The sequence below is a fragment of the Triturus cristatus genome, chromosome 6 (assembly GCF_964204655.1).
Source record: "Triturus cristatus chromosome 6, aTriCri1.1, whole genome shotgun sequence".
In the NCBI taxonomy this organism is placed as follows: Eukaryota; Metazoa; Chordata; class Amphibia; order Caudata; family Salamandridae; genus Triturus; species Triturus cristatus.
Window position 1 is genome coordinate 836110418 of NC_140589.1, and position 21210 is coordinate 836131627.

Consider the following 21210-nt stretch of genomic DNA (forward strand, 5'->3'; position numbering starts at 1 on the left):
AGTCCCAAAGGTGTACCATGTGAAAAGAATCACTGGAAGCAATGAAGATGCAAAGGAATTAACACGTATTAAGAGAGCTAGTTTTTCAGAAATAGCAGGTGATATATTTAGTGCATTGATACCTTCAGTGGGAGTAATTCTAAATTCACAAACAATTTGTCAGCTGTCTACAGTAGTTGATCGGTTATCACTGATTTTTGATGATCAACACAGAAATGGTTGCAATTAGATCTAAGGTTTTGCAAAATCGACTTGCTCTTGATATATTATTGACAAAAGAGGACGGAGTCTGTAAAATGCTGTAAGTGCAACATTGTTGCACTTACATTCTGGACAAAAGTGTTAAAATTGGAGGATATATTAAAAATATTACGAAATTGGAGGAAGATTTGAAACCACTGGAAGTTGACAGTGTATGGAAAAAATTTACAAATAGTATCACTACAATAGGGAGCTGGTTTTCTAACAGAGGTAAGAGCAGTATAGGCCAAATAATATTGCCAATGTTTGGAATAACACTATCAGTCTTAGCAATAATGATATGGTTCAAATGTTGTAAGAAAAGAAAGAGATATGAAGTGACCAAACAGGGGAAGAAAAGAAAGTACGATGTGATACAATTAGAAGAAATGAAAGAAGATCTATATAAAAAGATGAGGACTTTACAGTACAATAACAAGAACGAAATAAATGAAAAGGTTGAAGAAGGAATTGAGATGTGTTAAAGTTGGCATCTGATTTGGTGGTGGGAAATTACTGATGGCATAAAATGCCATCAGAGAGGGGATTGATGGAGCAAGGACTAAGGACTCGTATAAAAGAGACTTGCTCGGATGCAATCCTCTCAAATAACTTGTAATATCGTAATAATCATGTTTGTAAATACTAACATGCATTACAGTTCATACATTTAAGTTTAGGGGAAGCTTGCATATGTGTCGTACTAACAAATAACCCGAGTGTGGCTTAAAATGGCTGCTAACGCAGAATTCTGTACTGCGCATGCGTCAACTACATCTACGTAGTAATGACGAGTCTTTGCTTGGAGGGAAATCTATGCAGCTGCGCAATCGCTCCTAAGATGGCTGCTTGGAACTCACATGTTAAAGCGCATGCTTTTGCTGAAACTAAACCATGCAACTTTATTAAAATGCTAATGCGAAAGATTTTTATAAGTAAATAGGATTAGAGTAGAGATAGGTGGTATACAGTGAAATTATTTTATTTTGATTTCTAAAAATGTTTCTTTGACTCTTTCTATTTAGTTCGTATTTGGGCCTCAGAGCAATACTAAAGTCAATATCCCATGTGATACTCAACGCACGCGCACTCATAACCCTCCAGGAACCATGATGATGGTTTTGAACCTCAGCCTAGGTCACAATCGCAACATGTCCTGGAAAAGCAGTAGACTTCCTGAAAGATGAATGAGAAAATTATTAAATGTATACTTTTTATTGATAAAAATGTGAAATGCGGGTGGGAAATAAAGCTTGGGAAAATAAATTAAGGGGCAGGAACGCTGAAGAATAGACTTAAAAAAAATATTAAAACTTAGCATGGTGGGATGATCATTCCCCCTTTCCTGTCCAATCAGAATTAGGAGTTTCATAAATTTGAAACATTTAGGGGTGGTACATGCCATTAGAAGGGCATAATTGAGGTTGTTCAGTTAGTTAGTTATCGCTCATACTGCCGAGATGCTGAGAGACCGGGATGCTGTCCGAGAACTGAATTAATGCTGAAGAAGAATCGATTTCCAGACTTAGAATTTGAGCCAATAATTAGAAGATCGCGGAAGAATCGAGGAGGCACATAATAGAAGAAGATCGCGGAAGAATCGAGGAGTAAGAGAGTGTCAGAGAGGGGTGCGACGCAGGCGTCGTATCTAGAAGAGGTCATCTATCCTGTTCCTGAATCCTGTCCTGAACCTTTGTCACCTAATCTGTCCCAGGCAACCTTTTTCCAGCTCCTTGGCTAAGGGGTTGGTTTCCACACCATCCTCGGTAACTATAATTCTGTGTAGTATGTCATTGTATTGCTCTCTCTATTTTCTCCCTATTCAGGTACTGTCATCGTAATAACATTGTTTAACAATTTTTCTGACTTAAATTTTATTTCCTTCCTTGGAGAAAACGGTGTACAAATTGTATTTGGGTTCTTGGCTCATATGAATTTAACTAGATAAACATTTAAAACTCTCCCGAGTCTGTGGTTATTTAAAGAGATTTTATCCTATGTCAATTTTTACCTACAATAGTTAACTAAAAGGTCCATTGACCAGAGGAAAGTACACTCGATCAGAAAGGTTTGGGAAGAAATTATAAGATAAATTCATCTTACAGGTATTAGTACAACAAATTGACCCCAGCGGTACTTTACTAGCTCATGTGAATGTGTGTTTAATGGACCCAGGTGAGTATGAGGTCTGTGAGTATCTCTAGCTGGTAACCTGCTGGATCACAGGCAGAGGATGCTTTGCACCGCCCGCCCACAGGATGACCTGAGGATTAGCATTCCAAGGTCGGGGCGCTTCAAAGAGGTCCACCACAATTGGTATGCAAATCTGGCTTCACTCACAGCAGAAGAAGCCAACCCACTTTGTCCAGAGCCCTTTGGTGACTGGACAGGTGGGAAAATTAGCTAGGCAAGACAGGTATGCCCACTCTCAGGCGATCACCACCTCTGAACTGGGCTACCTGAAGTGGATGCGACTTTTCAGAAGTGACCATCTTGGTGATGGCAAATTTAGGATCTCTGGGACAAGTTTATGCCCCCCTCCCCCAGGAAGTGGTCATATAGGGAGCATAGTGACCCCAGGGGAAATAAGTCTATTAGTGTTGCTGGAATATTAATTTACCTTATAGAAATGAAAAGACAAGAGTATTTGGCAAAACAAGAACAAGTTGGTTTAATTAAATGCAGCAGCCAGGAGAGTCTCAACAGAATGCGTCTAAGGAAAGTCTTTCTGTATACAAAGTTTTGGTTGACATCATAGACATCTCATGATGTACAATGAAGTAATTTCTGCATTCCTGAAAAAGCATCTCAGTCATAAATTAACAAGTTTGGGCATCTGATAAGGATACATATGGCTCTCGACCTCGGGGAGAGCTAGTGTGTGCCTGTGTGTATGTGTCCAGATGTGCAGCATGAGGAGCGAATGATCACTACGTGTGGTGTGCATGTCATGTCCTGATTGGCTGAGTGTTTCTATCCACATGTGGTATCTAGCTTTGTGGGGTTTTTGGGAACACAAACCTTTGGCCAAACGTGTTTTATTGGGGCCAATTTCCTTGGACCTGTTTGTGGTACAACTATTTATCTGTGAGATCGAACAGGGTTTTCCCAAGGTGCGCTTTTTTCTTTGGGTTAAGAGAGACCTCATCTGTGCCCTGTCATTTGATAGGCATTGGTATGGGTCGCAGGACCTGCTGACCACGTATCTCTGACTCTGGGTTGATGGGGAGGTCACTTTGTCTGAATCCAACAGCAATGATATGAGTTCATTGGAACTCCTGAATATAATATGGCAGTCACTGGTATTATTTTCTTTGACACTCTCAACATTGTGCATACAATTGTCATAGCATACATCGATATTGTCTTTACTGGTATTAAAATAGTTATGCGTGTCTAGATCATAACATACTTCGACATTGCTTTTACTGGTAACAACACTGTCATTTGTGCATGGATTATGGCATACATTGACATTGTTACTACCGGTATCGACACTGTTGTGCGGGCATAGATTGTGGCATACTTTGACATTGCATTTATGGGTATTGACATTGTTATGTGGGCACAGGTTATGGATTTTGCATTTATTAGTATTGCCATTGTTGGGCCTACACATATCATGGTATTCATTGATATCGTATTTACCCATTCCAACATTGGCTACTACCCTATACTCCTCTAAAGCCCCTAAATTATGAATTTAGGGGAAGCCCTGGCACCAGGAAATCAGATCCTGATGACCAAAAGAAGAAGAAGGGCCAAAGAGCCTCGGAAGCAAGAACTGCAGAAGAAGCAACTGACTTGGCACCAACCTTGCCGGCCTGTTCGCCTATTCTCGACAATTGCACCAAAGTCGTCTTGCCCTTCAAGCTGCTGATTCTCCAAAGCCTGGTAGGACTGCCAGCACTTCCCCAAAGACTCAGGAACTCCTGTGGAACAGTGGAACTGTTCCCCTGCATCTTGCAGGAACCAAAGACTGAGCTGTGAGGCTCCAAGACTGTGAAAACCAGTCAGACAAGTAACTTACCTTCAGTAATGCCTTATCTAATAGAGACATAATCTACCCGCAGATCCCTTACTTTAGAATATTCTAGGCATCAGGCTGTATCCAGAAGATGTTTGCTCGAGCAATAGGCTTGCCGCTGGTAGGTGGAGTTGGTCAGCTCTGCTGCGGAAGTGACGTCTGCCCACTTATATCTGTGCCACCTCGGTGCGCTGACATCAGTTACTTTTCACGACTTTCCAAGCCAGGACCTCGGACCCATGAAGTGCACTGACAGTGGTGTATTTAGAACAACTAGGGCCCTGAAAGGGATCAACCGTGATACTAAAGCCTGTCCGCAGTGCTGGGAGGATCAGTGGGTCGGTAAGGAATCTGCTGCTAGAATATCTCTCTACCAGATAAGGCGTTACCAAATGTAAGTAACTTGCCCATCTGATTTTTTTGTTGAAACATTTTTTTATTATTTTTCCAACACATCAATACAGCAATCAATCCTCACCCCCCACCCATTCAGGAAATACCCACAGTTACCAGCATTTCCCCTCAACCGTCCCACCCAATCCCTTCCCCCCCCCCCCCCCACCCTCTGTCAGTGTGCCCCCATCTACTACCCCTTTCCCACTCTCGATGCATTCCCTCCCCCTGGTCAAGGCAATACAGGGGCCTCACCTCTCCCTAAATCAACAGGACCTTCCCACTAGCCCAGTCCAAAGTATAGGCGGTCAGGGCCCGCCATCCCACCTCAACTACTCCCCACTCCCCACTACCACCTCCCCATCAGACCCATTCCCTCCCTCCCCCGACTCAGACATTAACCCCTGAAGTTCTACCACCAACGCCTCCCATGCCCGGGCTGTCGCTAGCGCTTTCTCGTCCTCTCGCCGGAGAGCCAGTTGCACCCTGAGCGTGCCCTCAGCCCCCGCCCAACGCGCCAAGGCTGCCCTCCAACGCAGGAAGCTGGGTCCCCCCCGGGATTTCCAGTGCAGAGTCAATTCCCTCTTAGCCAGTATCAGCCCTAGATCATAAAATTTGCTTGTGACCTTCGTGCGACGAGTGTGGGGGAACCACAGCAGCAAGCAGGTCCCCATCTCCGGATCAATGGAGCGATCCGTGACCTGGTTCAAGCAATCTACCACCGCTTCCCAATAATCGCCCAATTGCCGACAGGCCCAAAACATGTGTCGAAAGTCCGCACTGTCCACCCCGCACCGCGGGCGCTGAGAGTGCGCTCCCCCGAAATATTGTAGGATCTTGGCCGGTGTCAGGTACGCTCTGTGTAGTGTAAAAAACTGGACTAACTGGAACCTGGCATTCCTCGTCCCCTTCCATGCCCTCCGCACCAGCGTGGACCATGTGGACTCCGGGATCTCTTTCCCCAGGTCCGCCTCCCATTTTTCCCTCAAGGTGCCCAAGGGGAGGAGGCTCTCCGTCGACAGCCGGCGATAAAGGCATGTGATGGCCTTAGCCGTCCCCGCCGCCATCACCACGTATTGGCAACCCGCGGCAGTCGGGGGCTCCGACAACCCCACGTTCCAATGCCTCTGGAGGCTCGCCACCAAGGCCGCATGAAGCAGGAAGTCTCCCCGCGGAAGCCCATAAGAGTCCTGCAAGTCTTGAAAAGGCAGCAGTACTCCCTCTCGAAATAAGTCCCCCACCATCTGCACCCCCAACTCCTCCCAGACCGCTAATCCCGACCAATCGCCTCCATGTGGTAACGCCGTACACATCCCCAGGGGGATCTCCGGGGCATAGGGGTGAACTATGGCGGCCTTTCTCTGACATCTGTTCCAGCATAACCGGAGGGTACGTTCCTCCATGGTGAGTTGGGCTAGGTCCAGCCTCTGGTGAAGGACTATAAAGGCCAGCACGTGGCGCGGGATTAGTCTGCCCTGAGGGCCTTCCGGGCCCCTGTACTCCCTGGCCACCACCTGCGTGAGCCACTGGAGCTGGGCCGCCAGATAGTACCATTCGAAATCCGGGGCCGCCAAGCCCCCCTCCGCCCGCGGCCGCCGCAAGGTGGTCAGCGCCACTCGACGTCTTCCCGAACCCCAAATGAAGCTCGTGGTGAGTACCCGCAGCCTCGCAAAAAACGAAGCTGGGATCCATATTGGAAGGGTGCGAAAATAATAAAGAAGCCGCGGCAGCGCCACCATTTTCAGCAGCGCCACCCTCCCAGCACACGAGAGCGGTAGCGTTTTCCAAAATCCCATACTGCTCCTTAGGCCTCGAAGCGCTCTACCCACATTCCCTTCCAGCAAATCAGCCTGGGCATGGTAGATGTTAACCCCCAGATAACGGAGGCAGCTGCCTTCCCAGCGGATAGGGCCCAGCGCCTGCGGGGGCTGTCCCCCTCGCGACAGCGGGAACAAACACGTTTTACGCCAGTTGACCTTAAGCCCAGACAGCCGACCAAACACCTCCAAAAGGGCCACCGCTCCCTCCAGTGCACCCGCCGCGTCCTCCAAGAACATCAGTAGATCGTCCGCGTAGAGGGAGATATAATGCGTATCCTCCCGCAAGGTAACCCCTACATACGCACCCCCCCGTCGGGCATGAGCCGCCAATGGTTCAATGGCCAGCGCGAACAATAGGGGGGAGAGGGAACACCCCTGTCTCGTCCCCCTCCGGACCTGGTAGGAGTCCGATATAGTGACCCCGGTCTTCACCCGGGCCGTGGCCTCGCTATAAAGCAACGCGGTCCAGCGCACAAAGTCCTCCCCCAAGCCGAACTCCCGCAACACCCGATACAAATACGGCCATTCCACACTATCGAAGGCCTTTTCTATGTCGACCGACAGCGTGCAGGCCTCCGGGAAGACCTCCCGGTCCAGCTCCATCACTCGCAGTAACCTTCTCACGGAAGTGGCGGTGCTGCGTCGAGGAATAAAGCCCGCCTGATCCGGGTGGACTAAGGCGGCCATATTGCCCATCTGATAGAGACATCTTGCCACAGATTCCTTACCTTAGAATAAATGTCCAAGCAATACCATCCCCAGAGGAGTGACTGCGGACAAGTTTAGAACAGGAAGTCAGAGCGGCCAAAAAGGCCATCCCTGTGGACTTGACTGTCCAGGCAGTAGTTCTTAATGAATGTGTCCAGTGACGGCCATATTGCCGCCTGACAAATGTCAAGGACTAGAACACCAAGCTGCAATGCTATGGTCACAGACTTAGCTCTGGTGGGATGAGCTCTCAAGCCTTCAGGAGGCTGTTTCTTTTCCAGAGAGAGCAAATTTTGTTGGAGAGGATGATCCATCGCAAGATAGTCCTCTTCTGCACCGCACAACCTTTCTTTGATCCAATGTACTCCACGAAGAGTTGGTCGTTCAACTCGTTAGTGCAGTCAAGGTAGAATGACAACGCTCTTTTTGGGTCCAGACACTGGAGTCACTCCTCCTCTTTGGAGGGTGTGGAGGAGCATAGAAAGGTGACTGATTGCCCCACATGGAATGGTGTTACCACGTTCGGTAAGAAAGAGGTCTCAGTGCAAAGCACCAACTTATCAGGGAAGATGGTCAGGTAAGGAGGCTTCGGTGACAGAGCCTGCAATTCGCTCACCCTCCTGGAAGAGGTTTTTGCCACTAGAAAGGCTGCTTTGATGGAAAGCAGCCAGAGGGGGCAGTTGTGCAGAGGTTCAAACAGAGCGCACATCAGGGAGGTGAGAGAAAAATTAAGGTCCCACTGAGGCATGATGAATGGGGCAGGTGGGTACATATGTACAAGCTCTTAAGAAATCTGTTTAGAATAGGGGATATAAATAAAGAATGTTGGTCTGGCAGCCTAAGGAAGGTATACAAAACCGAAAGGTACCCTTTAAGAGTGTCTAGAGCAGAGCCCTGCTGGGCAAGGGTCAAAATAAAGAGAAGGACTTGAGAGGGGGAAGCAGAAAGAGGATCAATAGACCTTTCTGTACAATATTTAACACATTTCTGCCACCAGTAGGCATACACAGTCTTGATAGAGAGACGTCTGGCTGCTAAAATCACATCACAGACTTTGGGAGGAAGGTAAAATGCTGTCAACTGCTGCCGCTCAATCTCCATACAAGAAGACTACATACTGCTCTGTCAGTAGATCCTTCGAAATTGGTAGCGTGATCGGAGGATCGTTACTCAGTTGGAGAAGCTAAGGATACGACTCTCCATGCCCAGTCCAAAGCCACAAGAATGACTTGGGCCTATTTGCTCCTGATCTTCTTGAGCACTCTGGACAGGAGTGGTATTGGTGGAAAGGCGTACAAGAGACCTGAGCTCCACTCAAGACGGAAAGCTTTGCCGAGCGAGTGCTGCCTTAGAAACTCCAGCACGCATAACTGCTGACATGCGTGTTCTTGGCAAAGGTGAACCGATCTAACCAAGGCTCTCCCCAATTCCGATAGAGAGCATGCGCCACCTCAGCATAGAGATTCCATCTGTGATCCACTAGGCATTGATGGCTGAGTTCATTTCCCAGGCGTTCATGGAACCTGGCAGGTGTTGAACCACCAGAGCTATGCCCTGCTGTTCTAGCCATATCCAGAGATGGAGGGCCTTTTGACAAAGGGTCTAGGACCCCACCCGCCCTATTTGTTGCAGTACCACGTGGTGGTGGAGTTATCTGTATACACCTGAACCAACTTTCCCTTGTTTTAAACCCGAAAAGCTTTCAATGGCAAGCAAATTGCTTGAAGCTCTATCAAGTTGATGTGAAGTGTGGATTCCACCGGAGACCAGAGTCCTGATCTCCACCTCAATCAGATGACTGCACTAGCCCAGGAGTGATTCATCTGTCACTATTATGTGATCTAGTTGGGTATGGTAGAGGATCCTGCCTCTGACCCAATCGCGGTTGCTCAACCACCACTACAGATCCTGTGCAGTACCCTCCGAGATGTAAACCATGTTGGAGAGATTTGTGGCCTACCATGAACGGTAGGTAATGCAGATGGGCAGGCAGGACAGAAATGTGAAAATAGGCATCCTACAAGTCCAATGCGGCCATCCAGTATCCAGGGTCTAGGGCAGACAAGACCCGAGCCAGTGTGATCATTTTTAACTTTTCCTTTTTAAGGAGGTAGTTGAGAGCTTGCAGATCTAGAATAGGATGAAGGCCCTTGTTCGGAACCAGAAGGTAGCGGGAATAGCAACCACAGCCTATTTCTGGTGCCGGAACCCTCTCTATGGCTCTCTGGCCAAGAAAGTCCTGATTTCCTCCTGAAGCAAGTTTAGGTAGTCCTCCATCAGCCGGTCGTAAGTCAGAGGCATGGGGGAAAGGGTAGTCTCGAAGAGGAGGGAGAAGCCCCTTCGAACTACCTGAAGAACCCACTTGTATGATGTGATGTTTTGTCAGTGGTGGGGGTGATGGCTGATTCTGCCACCACCCAGCTGCCCATGATCCTGAATGTGTGGACTAGGAAGGTTTAGAGGCTGCAAGGGTAGGAGTGGACTGACTGGACCTCTGGCTGCCTGACCCACGGGGTCAAAGGAGCAGCACCCATGGCCTCGCAGAGGTTGTTGAACTTGTGAGGTCTTGTGGGTGGGATATGGCTGCCATGGCTGAAGGCCCCTTCTGTGACCACGAAAGGGGCAAAAAGCAGACGGGGAAGGGTGGTTACCGAAATGCCAAAGGACTTGGCCTTAGCACGCGAGTCCTTAAACCACTCCAGGGCCATGTCTGTCTGGTCTCCGAAGAGACGGGTGCCATCAAAGGGCATGTCCATGAAAGAAGCCTGGACATCCCCAGAAAAGCCAGAAGTTCTGAGCCAGGAATAAAGTCGAAAAGCCACCGTCTATGACATTGTTCTGACTTGCGAGTCGGTGGTGTCAAGCCCACAACGAATGGTGAACTTTGCTACATCTCTCCAATCAGATACCACTTGTGAGAGAATGGACAGGTCTCCTCCAAACCTGTGGCAGCACTTGCGCAACCGTTTCCCACAAGGAGTGGGTGAAATGGCCCAATTTTCATGCGGTGTTCACTGACCGCAATGCAAGGCAGGCAGAAGAAAAGATCTTTTTGTCCCAACTATCCAGCCTCTTGGAAGTCCCTGACCAGGGGTGCCGAAGGGAACGCACCATGTGAGGTACATGCTTGGACCACCAAGGTCCCGGGAGTAAGGCGGTTGGTGAGGAATTTTGGGTCGCCGTTGCAGGGTGATAGCGGCAGGCCACTGTCCTAGTCACCGGAGCCCATGTGCTGGGCTTGGACCAGGTTAACAGAAGGACATCAGTCAAAGCCTTGTTGAAAGGCAGGCGAGATTCTGAGGAGGAGATGCCCGGCTGCAGGACCTCTGTCAAGATGTTTGCCTTGACTTCCACCAAAGGGAGCTGAAGATGCAGGACCTTGGCTGCCCTTCTCACCTGAATTCCAGAAGTGACCTAAACTTCATGTGGAGATGGAAGAATAAAAAGACAAAGAAATACAACGAAACAATAAGAACAGTTTTTGTACCGACATTTGAATGTTGTATTGCTCAGGGGTCTTATAATCTTGTCAATGTTGAAAAAAGCCTGTCAATATGTGACAGAGGGTAGTTCTCTTCATGGATCTGTGCTGGCTGGTGCAGAAAAAAAAGAACCCACATCAGCGCGCCGAGGTAGCGCCTATATAGGTGATGCACCAGTCCATGGGGAGCCAACCGACGTCACCTACCGGCACACATGTGTATTGCTCAAGTAAAAGTCTTCCGGATCCAGCCTGACACCTGGGATATTCTAAGGTAAAGAATCTTCAGCTATAAGGCTCTATCAGATACCAGAAAGCACCACTACACCCAAGCCACATAGCCCGAGCTGAAGTGGGCCAACAGGGTCCCTCTATCCTGACAACCTACGAAGAAGAAGGACACCAAAGAGCTGCAAATGCAGAAGACTGAAGAAGAGCAACTGACTTGGCACTTGCAGTTCTCCATCAAAACTGCGCCAAAGACGTCCCGTCGTGCAGCTGTTGTATCGCAAAGCCTTGGAGGATAGCCTGGCTTCAATACAGACTCAAGAACTCCTGTGGAGCAGCAGAGCTGACTCCCTGCATCCTGCAGGCACCCCAAAGAAGAATGTGAGTGCTCCGGACAGGAAAAACCTGACACCGCCAAACAACACTGCACCTGTGCTTCCTAGCCGGATCTGAAGTGGACCAAAGGTGCCAGTGTGGTCCCCCAACCCTCAAGAGACAAAACCCACATTGGACTTGCCCACTGTGGACTTCCTGCCACCTGGAGCCTCTGTTGCAGGCCCCTTCTACTGCAAGTGCTCCCAGTGACAAAAATCAGTTGCCTAGAGACACTTCTGCACCCGTTGCCCCTGACCAATGGAGAAGAGGACCAAAGGCGTCTCCGAGCATCGCAAGAGATGAGTTCCCCTGTTGGTTCAGGCATACTTCTCTCCCAGTCCAAGCCTGCAGCCTCTTTTCAGACAGACGTCTCCATGGATTTGAATGGGGCACCCGACGCTGTAAGGCACCTCTGCACCCAGTGCTGCCCAAAGTGAACTGCTGGTGACACCTTGGACCCTGCCCCATACTCACATTAAGTCCAGAAGATTGGTCCTGTAAGTCACTACTGGGTGCCCAAATGCAATACATGCTTTTCCTCCAGAGGTTAACATTTTGCACGAAGTGCTTCAATTATGATTTAAAGTATCAAAAGCACCCAGCACTGAAACATACAACTCTGACACGAACGCCCCAATGCTTCCAGAGGTGACCTGATGGTGTTGGCTAGGACCTTGCCCCATATTCACCCTAAGTCTCAGGAAGGGTCCCGTAATTCGTTTTACTGTATGTTTTCTTCCAAAGTTAACATTGCCGTGAAGCGCTTCAATTACGATTTAAAGTATCAAAAACCTCTTTTCTTCAAACCTGCTATTTTAAAAAATACTTACCTGATTTAGATGATCTTGGTGCCTAGAGGTATATAAAGATAAGTGTTATTTTTATAAATATTTGTGGATCTCCTTATTGAGTTGTGTATGTCATTCATTAACTGTGTTTATTTCCAAAAGATGTCTAACGCTCCTCTCTGATAAGCCTAAAGCAGCTCAACCATACCATCCCCTAGAAGAGCACCTTGGGATTGCTAGAGAAATCTCCTGTCCACTAGTAAGGGAATACCTGGACTCTTTGCACAGTATACCTCTTTTTGGTGTACCATATAAAGGCCGGCTTCCTACACCATTCAGGAAATCTAGAGCTAGAACTAATTTGTGTGAAATAACCAGGCAAGAGGTTCCCTGCTCTGTTTAGTCGGAGTCATGGATTTTGAACTTGTCACATCCTTTGGATGGCCATGACTTTCCGACAATGCTGCCAATACTAACATGAGTCAGCGGGATGTAATTGTCTGGGTTAAAGGAGACACTCTGCTTTACCAGCACAGATGGATGTTTCACAACAAACAGGACTCTAAACTGCTGTTTCCCTTGTAGGTAGTGAGCAAGCTTAAGATTCTGAATGATGCCCAGCTGCTGTGACCAGGACTTCAAATGAGGATGTTGTATCGGAAACTGTGGAGAGAATTTAACTTCTGACCAACAGGACAAGAGCAAGGTTATTTGTTTTCTATTAATTTTATTGGCTGTACATTTACATTTTACAGTGTACCAGCTGCAAGGATTAGACTAGTTCAAAGCCTTAATTGTAATGTAACATGTAATCTGACCTGTAAAATCATATATGACATTTGTAACGGTATTTCTCACATCAGGGGTGAGGTCATGAGCATTTGGTTTGGTGTGCATGCAAGTTATGCCTTGAGGAAGTAACCAAAACTGGCACATTTGTGTGGGTTTTAGATGCTTTTCTGTAACCATAACTTCACTTTAAATGTGGTCTTTTAAGCTGTCATAACCAATTCTAGTCATTTCTTAATTTTAACTGTGTTTTTTTTTTGTTTTTGCTTCAGTCTTCACCGTGTAGATATGGTTCATCCGCACTTTCCATTCAAGACATTTTTGATTTGTCTACAACATTGCAACCCATGGAAATTTGCAGGAATGTTTGCACTCACTTAGTAAAGTCAGCTGAGGTCTGTCATTCTAATTTTTGCGGATTTCTATTGAGACAAAAAGGCAGGGGCAAAATATGTGTTTTTCCATTTTACCTCACCTAGAAATATTTCCTCACAGCTACACCAAAAACCACAGGATTTATGCAAAACTTGGCTTGAACATAGAATTTCATTCAGAAGGCATGCTTTGGTTAATCTGAAATAAATCTGTTTGGTAGTTTCAGAGAAAATAATGTTAAATAAGGTGCAGGGCGGGCTTGATAGGGTTTCTTCATTTCTATATTCTGGCCATTTTAGTCTATGAAAGCTTGAGGACTTGGTTTGCAGATGTTCACAGACTAAAAGTTCAAAAAATAAAGGCTCCTCGTTGGTTGTCGAAGCTTTCTGCCCTGTTTCACCATTTTGGATCATATGGCATCATATATTCCAGACTGTGTCTGGGAAGAGGCCAACCTGAGCCTCATCAAGAATATTGTTGTGCTCAACATATTCTCATAGTTGAGCTTTATTCATTCATTCTCACAATTTGGATAGGTAAGATAGGAGGCAGATTGATCTTAAATTTGCCAAGCTCTAGTTGTCTCATTCTGTTTTGTTTAAGAGATGGTGAATAAAAGCTTTTTTGGATTCTGTAGGGGTAACACTGGTATTAAGGGAGTCATTAATAATGTAAGAGACAAGTGGGAAATTTCTCTGAATTTAGTATCTAAGTATATAGGCAGGACATATATCAAAGGGCAATCTGAGGCATTGCTATGCTTTGCCAAACATTTGCATGCTTCAGTTGAGATGGATGCCTACATGAAGAGCATGTTGTCACTAACTGTTGAAAGTATATACTCCTCATTCTAACCCTCCTAATTTGCCTTTACATCATTAATGAGCTCATCTCTAAGAAATGTTCTCTAAATAGAAATTGGACAGGTTGTCAAATGAAATTTGCGATGGAGGCAGCTTAACGAAGCAGGCTTTGAGGTATCCCACTCTCTTAGTGATGACATTTTATTAAGATGTGTTTTTTGCATTTTACATTTTCTGGAATAAAGAGTACTCTTTTCAGCTCTAATTATGGTCTATTTTTCTGCAAAACAACATTTATTAAATTTCTCTCTGTGATCCTAGTTTCTTCGCCAAATGGAGTCAAGCTTTCTGAGCTGTAAATTTATACATGTAGTTCTGGTGTAAACCATTAGCAGTTTTGAAATGTACAGTTATGTGTGATGGTTTCCATAGGTGCTAGTACATCAAGAAACAAGGCAAGGGAATTATTAAAGGAATTAAGCTTATCACAGCAATCTGCTTTCTGACGTTGGGCATTTGTCAGTGAGAGGGCTTTTACCAGCTTCGCATCTAACCCAAGATATAACTTTTTTCTATCTTTTTTATGTCACCTTTTAGTCCAGTAGGTTTGACTAAATATGAACGTCTCAAGATAAATTCAAATTTAATGTAGTAAAGGTCTAACCATGTTAATTCACTCATTAGTGTGAACTCAAAGCAGTCAGAAGACCTAAAATGAGATTTAAAGAAGGACTGGCTTTATGAAAAGGACATTTTATGATCTGTTTATATCCCCAAAAATTTAGGGAAGGAATCACATTGATAGCGTGGGTGTCTTTTTCAGGATTGGCCCATATATTAATATCGCCTAGAATAAATAAGTCTTTCATTTCAACTAGTACTTGGTGACCCATTCTTCCGGCCATTCAAAGAAATGGTGGTGTTGGAGTTAAGTCTGTTAAACAAAAACCAAGACCACAATTGACAAATTAATATGGATTTAATCAATACACTTAATAAGGGGGAGGGGAAGCAATAACAGTATACTTTGATTTAGCCTACGTCACCACGACAGTGCAAAACACCCTCTTACTAATATACATACCACAGTTTTGGTAGCTAGTGAAACATCGCCACCTTCATGCCCCTTGGATACCTTTAGACATTTTCCAGAGACAGCTCACTTGTACCTAAGAGAAATACAAAAAAAACGTTCCAGAGCATAAAAAATAATCGTGGGAAGCCAGAGGATGCACACAAACAGGAACATACTCAATATACACTCAGATATCTATAGGAAAACCTGTCAAGTCCCACACATTACTACTGATAGTCCTAAACCAAATACATCTTCTTTCACACACTGCCAGAGACAATATGGCCCGCCACATATGCCAAGATTCGCTTACAATGTACATACACACGTGCACTGTGTGCCAGCAGTATTCACCAAACCTCACCTTCAAAGGAATAGTTTCCACAATATCTCGACTACAAGAGCCCTTCACTCTAATCAGGGCCGGCTCTAGGGTGGTGCAACCGGTGCCACCAACCTGGTGCTGACTTCAGGTTTGAGGCTGATACTAAAGCTACTACTTCAGCAGCTGGACTAAGTAATGAGGTGGTAACATTATCTGGTCTAGTATCATCAATAAATCTGAAGAGTCATGCTGCATGGCTTTGACCACAACCGGACCAGTGTGTCTCAATCCTGTGTCCTAATCTATTGTAGAAAACCCATTTATAAAATATACAACACTACCCAGAATGGGTTCTTCTGTTGTTTGGGTACACTCATCTGAAGTATCATGGGCATCTTCGTCTATGTCTGAAATTGGGTATACAAAGCAGACAGCTGTGTTGAGTTTATGACACTTAACTTCTAGATGATGTGAGTCAACTGTAGAGGGCATTGGTTTTCTCTTGATGTCTCCTCTTCTGCTTTGTTATCACTAGGACCCTCTGGTGTTCGCCATTTTCAGGGCCTTTCTCTTGGCCTCTTCTGTGCACCTACTACTTGTTTCTGTGAGCAGCTGTTTTTTATACAGCCCTCTGAGTCTCTTCTGAGTGGGAGGACTGGCAGACTCCGACTTTTCTTTGTACTGCCCTCAGGTCTGCCCCTGGGTTTCTTCTGAGTGGGAGGACTGGCAGGTGTCTGGGGCCACGGCTGTGTGTGGTGTTTAGTGGCTTTGTGCCATTCTGTACAATGTGTTACTGTCCAGTCTGTTTTCTGGGCATACTTCGACCAGGTGTTCTACAGTGGACCCCATGGAATATTGGTGGACCTCGTCTTATATTTTACTCCTATATTTAGTCCTAACTGTGTTTTTAATGTAAATAATTAATTTCCCTAACGTTCTTATTTAGAATAGCTTGCTGTCCTTTCTATTGTATCGTAAGTGGACCCTTGTCTACTTCAGGGTGTATTTCCGGACTTCACATAAATTGTGGTTAGGCCATGAAGGTGAACAACAGACATTTTTATCACTAATTTCTACAGACGTCCATCCATATATATGTCTTGGGCTGGTGCATTAATGGAAGGCATAAGTGGATTGTTACCCGATACAATGGACACAATTACGTTATCATGAATATATACTTTTTGTGGTGTTTGTGGGTTACTCATGTCCTAAAATCCCACAATTTAGAACGTCCATGACAAGAGGGTAAACTAGGATGTATATATTATGGGCGAGTCCGTTATTATTTTGGGGGTGAAATGACACAACAATTGCCTGTGGTCCCACTGAAATGTAATATGACTTCAATATAGCCTGTCACTGGCCACAAGGTGGCATCAGTGTCACTCATGAAAAGTTCAAACTAAATATCTTCGTAAATGAAGGTTCACTTTGTCCTTGTCCTGCCCTTTGTATCAGGTAGAACATTTACCCTCTTCCAAGATGTTTTAGTTCCTACTTTATAAATGCCAAAGATTTTGTTAATGTCTTGTTGTGTTGTGTCTCTTCTTTGTCTATATCAGTTAGTATTATGGGGTCACAGGGGCATTTGGCCGATCTTTCCTCATCTGTCCTTCATGGTTATGTTATATTACCCTTAGGCCTCTTCCCTCAATACTCATAGAGAGGATTAATCAATTTCTTTGGGGACCTCCTAGAGGGTACCTCGCCATTGGTTGGACACCCGCAACAGGTTTTGTGGACTTTGAAACAAACTCTTCTACTCCAAGCTTACGAAGGTCCCGCTCGAAATCACCTGCAAAATATTTAACTATATTCCTATTGAGACTGTTTGATAAATCTACTAGTCTACAATCTTGAGAGGATGTAATTATAGTTTTATCATAGGGAAAATAGTTGGTAGCATTGGGGTTCATAAGGCTGTTACACTACTCTTTTCGATATGCAGGACAATGTCCTTGTAAGATGTTATAAAAAACATTTGTAATTAATTCTTTGGAATAATTATCTAATCATCTAAAGTATTGAATGTTATTACATCAATGTATGTTGTCCTTAGACCTAAAGGTGATGTGGTGTAGATTCCTAGGCATTCGAACATTTCTTCCATTAAGGTATAATTAGGTGGCACTGGTATTGGTAGTTTGATGCGGTCAGTGGTATTGGAGAAACCTACAACCTGACTGTTGTAAAGAATGTCAATTAATTTTGTGACCTGTTATGATTGATCACTCAGGCACTCTTGAGACATTTGCCTAAGTCAATCACCTAGATTTCCTTTCCTAACATTCTACAACATTCCTCACAAAATAGGAAATACTAAGTTTATACTCTACATAACATAAATAACATAAAATGACAACATAACATTAATCTGTGGCCACATTTCTGTTTACATCTACACATCCAATTTTATCAATTCTAAACTACATACTAGGGCAAAAAGACTACGGGTCACTTCCCTCCTCATTCAGAAAGGGGATAAACGTTCACTATTTGTAACTACAAATTGTGATTTCCAGACCTAAGGGCGGGGATTACAGAATTGACTCTAATGTTTTATTGTTACTCAGAGTACAGTTTAATGAAACTGGTCCAGCAGTCTCCTTATTGTATTGACAAAACATACCCTGGGAACCCCAGTCTCAAGTCCTACTCTGCCTATGACCACTTTTGACAACTTAGTCGAGTTCCCTGTATCCTTCGGACTTACCACAGGGATGCTTAAATACTGTACCATAAATCTATACATAATCTTGCATGTGACTACCACTAATTATTGTATACATTATCTGTATACAATCATCCATGGGAATCCAAAAATTATATGCACAAATAATTCACATTAAAATGTCAAATGCTGCCTTTTTAAATAAAAAGGAATGAAGTTCGCACTATTCTCACCTTAATGATGCCAACTTCTGAGTCCTACCCATCTCGAGAAATGATGAGACTTCAATAAAATGTCAGCGTCTCTTTATCTTCTTTTAAAATGTTCAAGTCACTCCAAGGGGACAGGCGGTATTCTGGATGTGGCAATCGGTGAGAACAAGTAGAACCCCTGGCTCGTAGCTGCCCAATATGTTGGAGGGAAGTCAGGTTAAACAAAAACCAAGACCACAATTGACAAAGTAAAATGGATTTAATCAATACAGTTAACTGGGGAGATCAGCCAGCTCCAAAGAGACTGAATGCTGATGCCCAAAGTACAGCTCAAAAGTGGCAGGGCCCGATTCACAGAACTAACTTAAGACAAAATCCTAAACTTACTACCATTTTGGTATTCACAGAAGGCACTTACTCATTTTGGTATTCACAGAAGGCACTTACTCATTTCGGTATTCACAGAAGTTAGGAGTCCTAACTTTAGGACTCCTAAATGCCTTCTGTGAATACCGAAAGTCTTAAAATTAGGATTTTTCTCAGTTTAGTAGTAGTATAGTTAGGACTCCTAACTTTAGGACTCCTAAATGCCTTCTGTGAATACCGAAAGTCTTAAAATTAGGATTTTTCTCAATTTAGTAGTCCTAAGTCTAAACTTAAGCAATATACAAGATAACATCGACAGATGTAGCAATTTCTGGGAAACAAAAGCTTATGTAGGTGGGCCTTGCCTCGCATGATTAGCAGAAACCCCCATGTGGGTTTCGTCTCTTGGACTTTAAGTGGCATCACAGATATGTTTATCTGACTACACAGCGAGTGGTGATATCTTGCTAAATGCTGATTGGGTCTAGGCATCTGACCTTTTGCATGTGGTTCCTCTCACCAAGCTTTCTAACCTTTAGGTGTGAAAGTGTGGTTATAGCTGAAGCATGCACATGTGCGCTAGTATGTTCTAAGGCAGGGTGTGCACCTGGTATTTCTTCCTGTGTATGTGTTCAGGTCAGGATTGTCATATCCTTTGTACATGTCAAGTCAGGTGGTGTGAGGGATCGCAGAGCACAGAGGAGAAGTGAGCTCTTACATGATTGGTGCATCTCGGCTGGTTCCTCTAGCAGATGGAGATTGTGGTTACCTTTACAGTAAGCTGTTTAACGTTAGGATTTAATGAAACCGTTCCTGTCACACATCAGATTATTTTCATTTATTCTAATGATTTTGTTGTTGCTGCTTATCAGCACTGTAGAATGTTGGTGCTAGCGGCACACAATCGGGTTCGAAGTAAGGCCCCCCGTAAGCGAACACTTGCTATCTAGGTTTCCTGCAATATCAGGATTAGTTTAAATGTTATGACATAGCCCAACGCCTTTTCTCTTGGAGACTATACAAATAAATCAGATATTGTTTTTTTCATTAGTCTACCCACAATTTCAACCTTTGTTCTTTCTTGGGGGGTATCTACACCCCCAATGCCTATATGATGATTCAGCGGTAATTTAAACATTGTTAATGTAGAAAAACTATAAACTATTTCCGAAAAATGTACATCGGTTGCAGATTCGTCACATTCTGTATGAATGCCTTTAAATCCTCTACAAATACACTGGGTCGGCAGACAGGTGTTCCTATTTAAGCTTTTCTATGTATGCACCATGTATGTGCTTAAATGGCCACTGTACAATTAATGATCAGTCTGTTCCCTGTGCAGCACTCCTTTCTCCATTCTCCCAAGAAGACCCAGCTAATACCAGGCAGTGAAACAATGAGCTCAAACAAGTAGTAGAGAGAACGCTGATCGCAGCAGCTCTTTATTAGAGATTTCAACTGGAAAAGATAAATTACACCACACGTTGCAGACTGAGAACAAGTGGGAGTCGTGCACCCCAAAATGCCAGGAAGTACAGCCAAAGCGATATACAAGCTAGTGAGGGAGCTCATGGGGGACCAGCTTGTAATGGGCACCACAAGACGGGCAGCGTTGGGGCTCTCCTCCATGAAGCCAAAACCAGATGACACTGGTGTTGTCCTCCTCACAAATGCAGCCTACAATCCTTTTCTTGTTGATGGAAGGGACGATGTGAGGGTCCTCCTTTGTCCCAGCATAATGAGGTGGTTTCAGGATACTGTATGGATCCTTTCCCTTCTCCAAAGCCTTCATGATCTTCCTCTCCAGTCCTGTGGCTTGCTCCTCATCTGTGGGAATACCTCCGGCAGACATCGACCTGGCCGCCAAGGGCACACGAGCTGTTACCTATTTTTGTGACATCTGCACAAACCGCTGATGTTCTGTCAAGTTTCCGGAGACTGAAGGAAAAGATCACCAAAATTTCGGGCAGCATCTCAGGTAACTAACCACAAGCTATATCCAAACATTTAGGTGCCAATTCCGATCCGGTTAAAAGCGGGAACGAACCGTCAGACGGAGCCTTTTCTCCGTCCGACTCGTACCCGGTGCGAAATCCATCTGAAAATGCAAGTACGATTCGGACGGAAACAGCCTTTCCGTTCGAATCGAACAAAACACCGTCCGAACAAATTCGAAACACAATTCCGATCCGGAAATGCGCCGACCTGACGTCGGTACGCATCCAGCCTACGTTTCATGAACCAGGAAGTACGATTCGAACCGACGTCATCTCGCACGGAACAGATTTACCGGCTGCCAAAAACTGCCGGGAAATCAGGACGACACACGCAAGGAGCAGCTGGACGCGACGAACAGACATGGACCCGAACCTACGTGCCATCCCTGCCCTCCTAGCAGTCCACCTGGCGTACAGGAACCGACGCAGACGCCGCAGGCAGAAGGTCAGCACAACAACCAGGGGCTAAGGGGGGGGGCAGGGGCAGGACACACAACACCAATACATGGTACCAAATCACACATGGCCTGGACA

General features: G+C 45.1%; 1 protein-coding gene across 1 annotated transcript; it reads right to left on the reverse strand.

Annotated features, from left to right (window-relative positions):
- Nucleotides 1-20108: 20108 nt before the first annotated feature.
- Nucleotides 20109-20555, reverse strand: LOC146817952 (cytochrome c oxidase subunit 5B, mitochondrial-like). The gene has a single exon (XM_085609274.1). The coding sequence runs from the start codon at nucleotides 20529-20531 to the stop codon at nucleotides 20235-20237; it is 297 nt and encodes a 98-aa protein (XP_085465400.1). The 5' UTR covers nucleotides 20532-20555; the 3' UTR covers nucleotides 20109-20234.
- Between the last annotated feature and the right edge of the window lie 655 nt (nucleotides 20556-21210).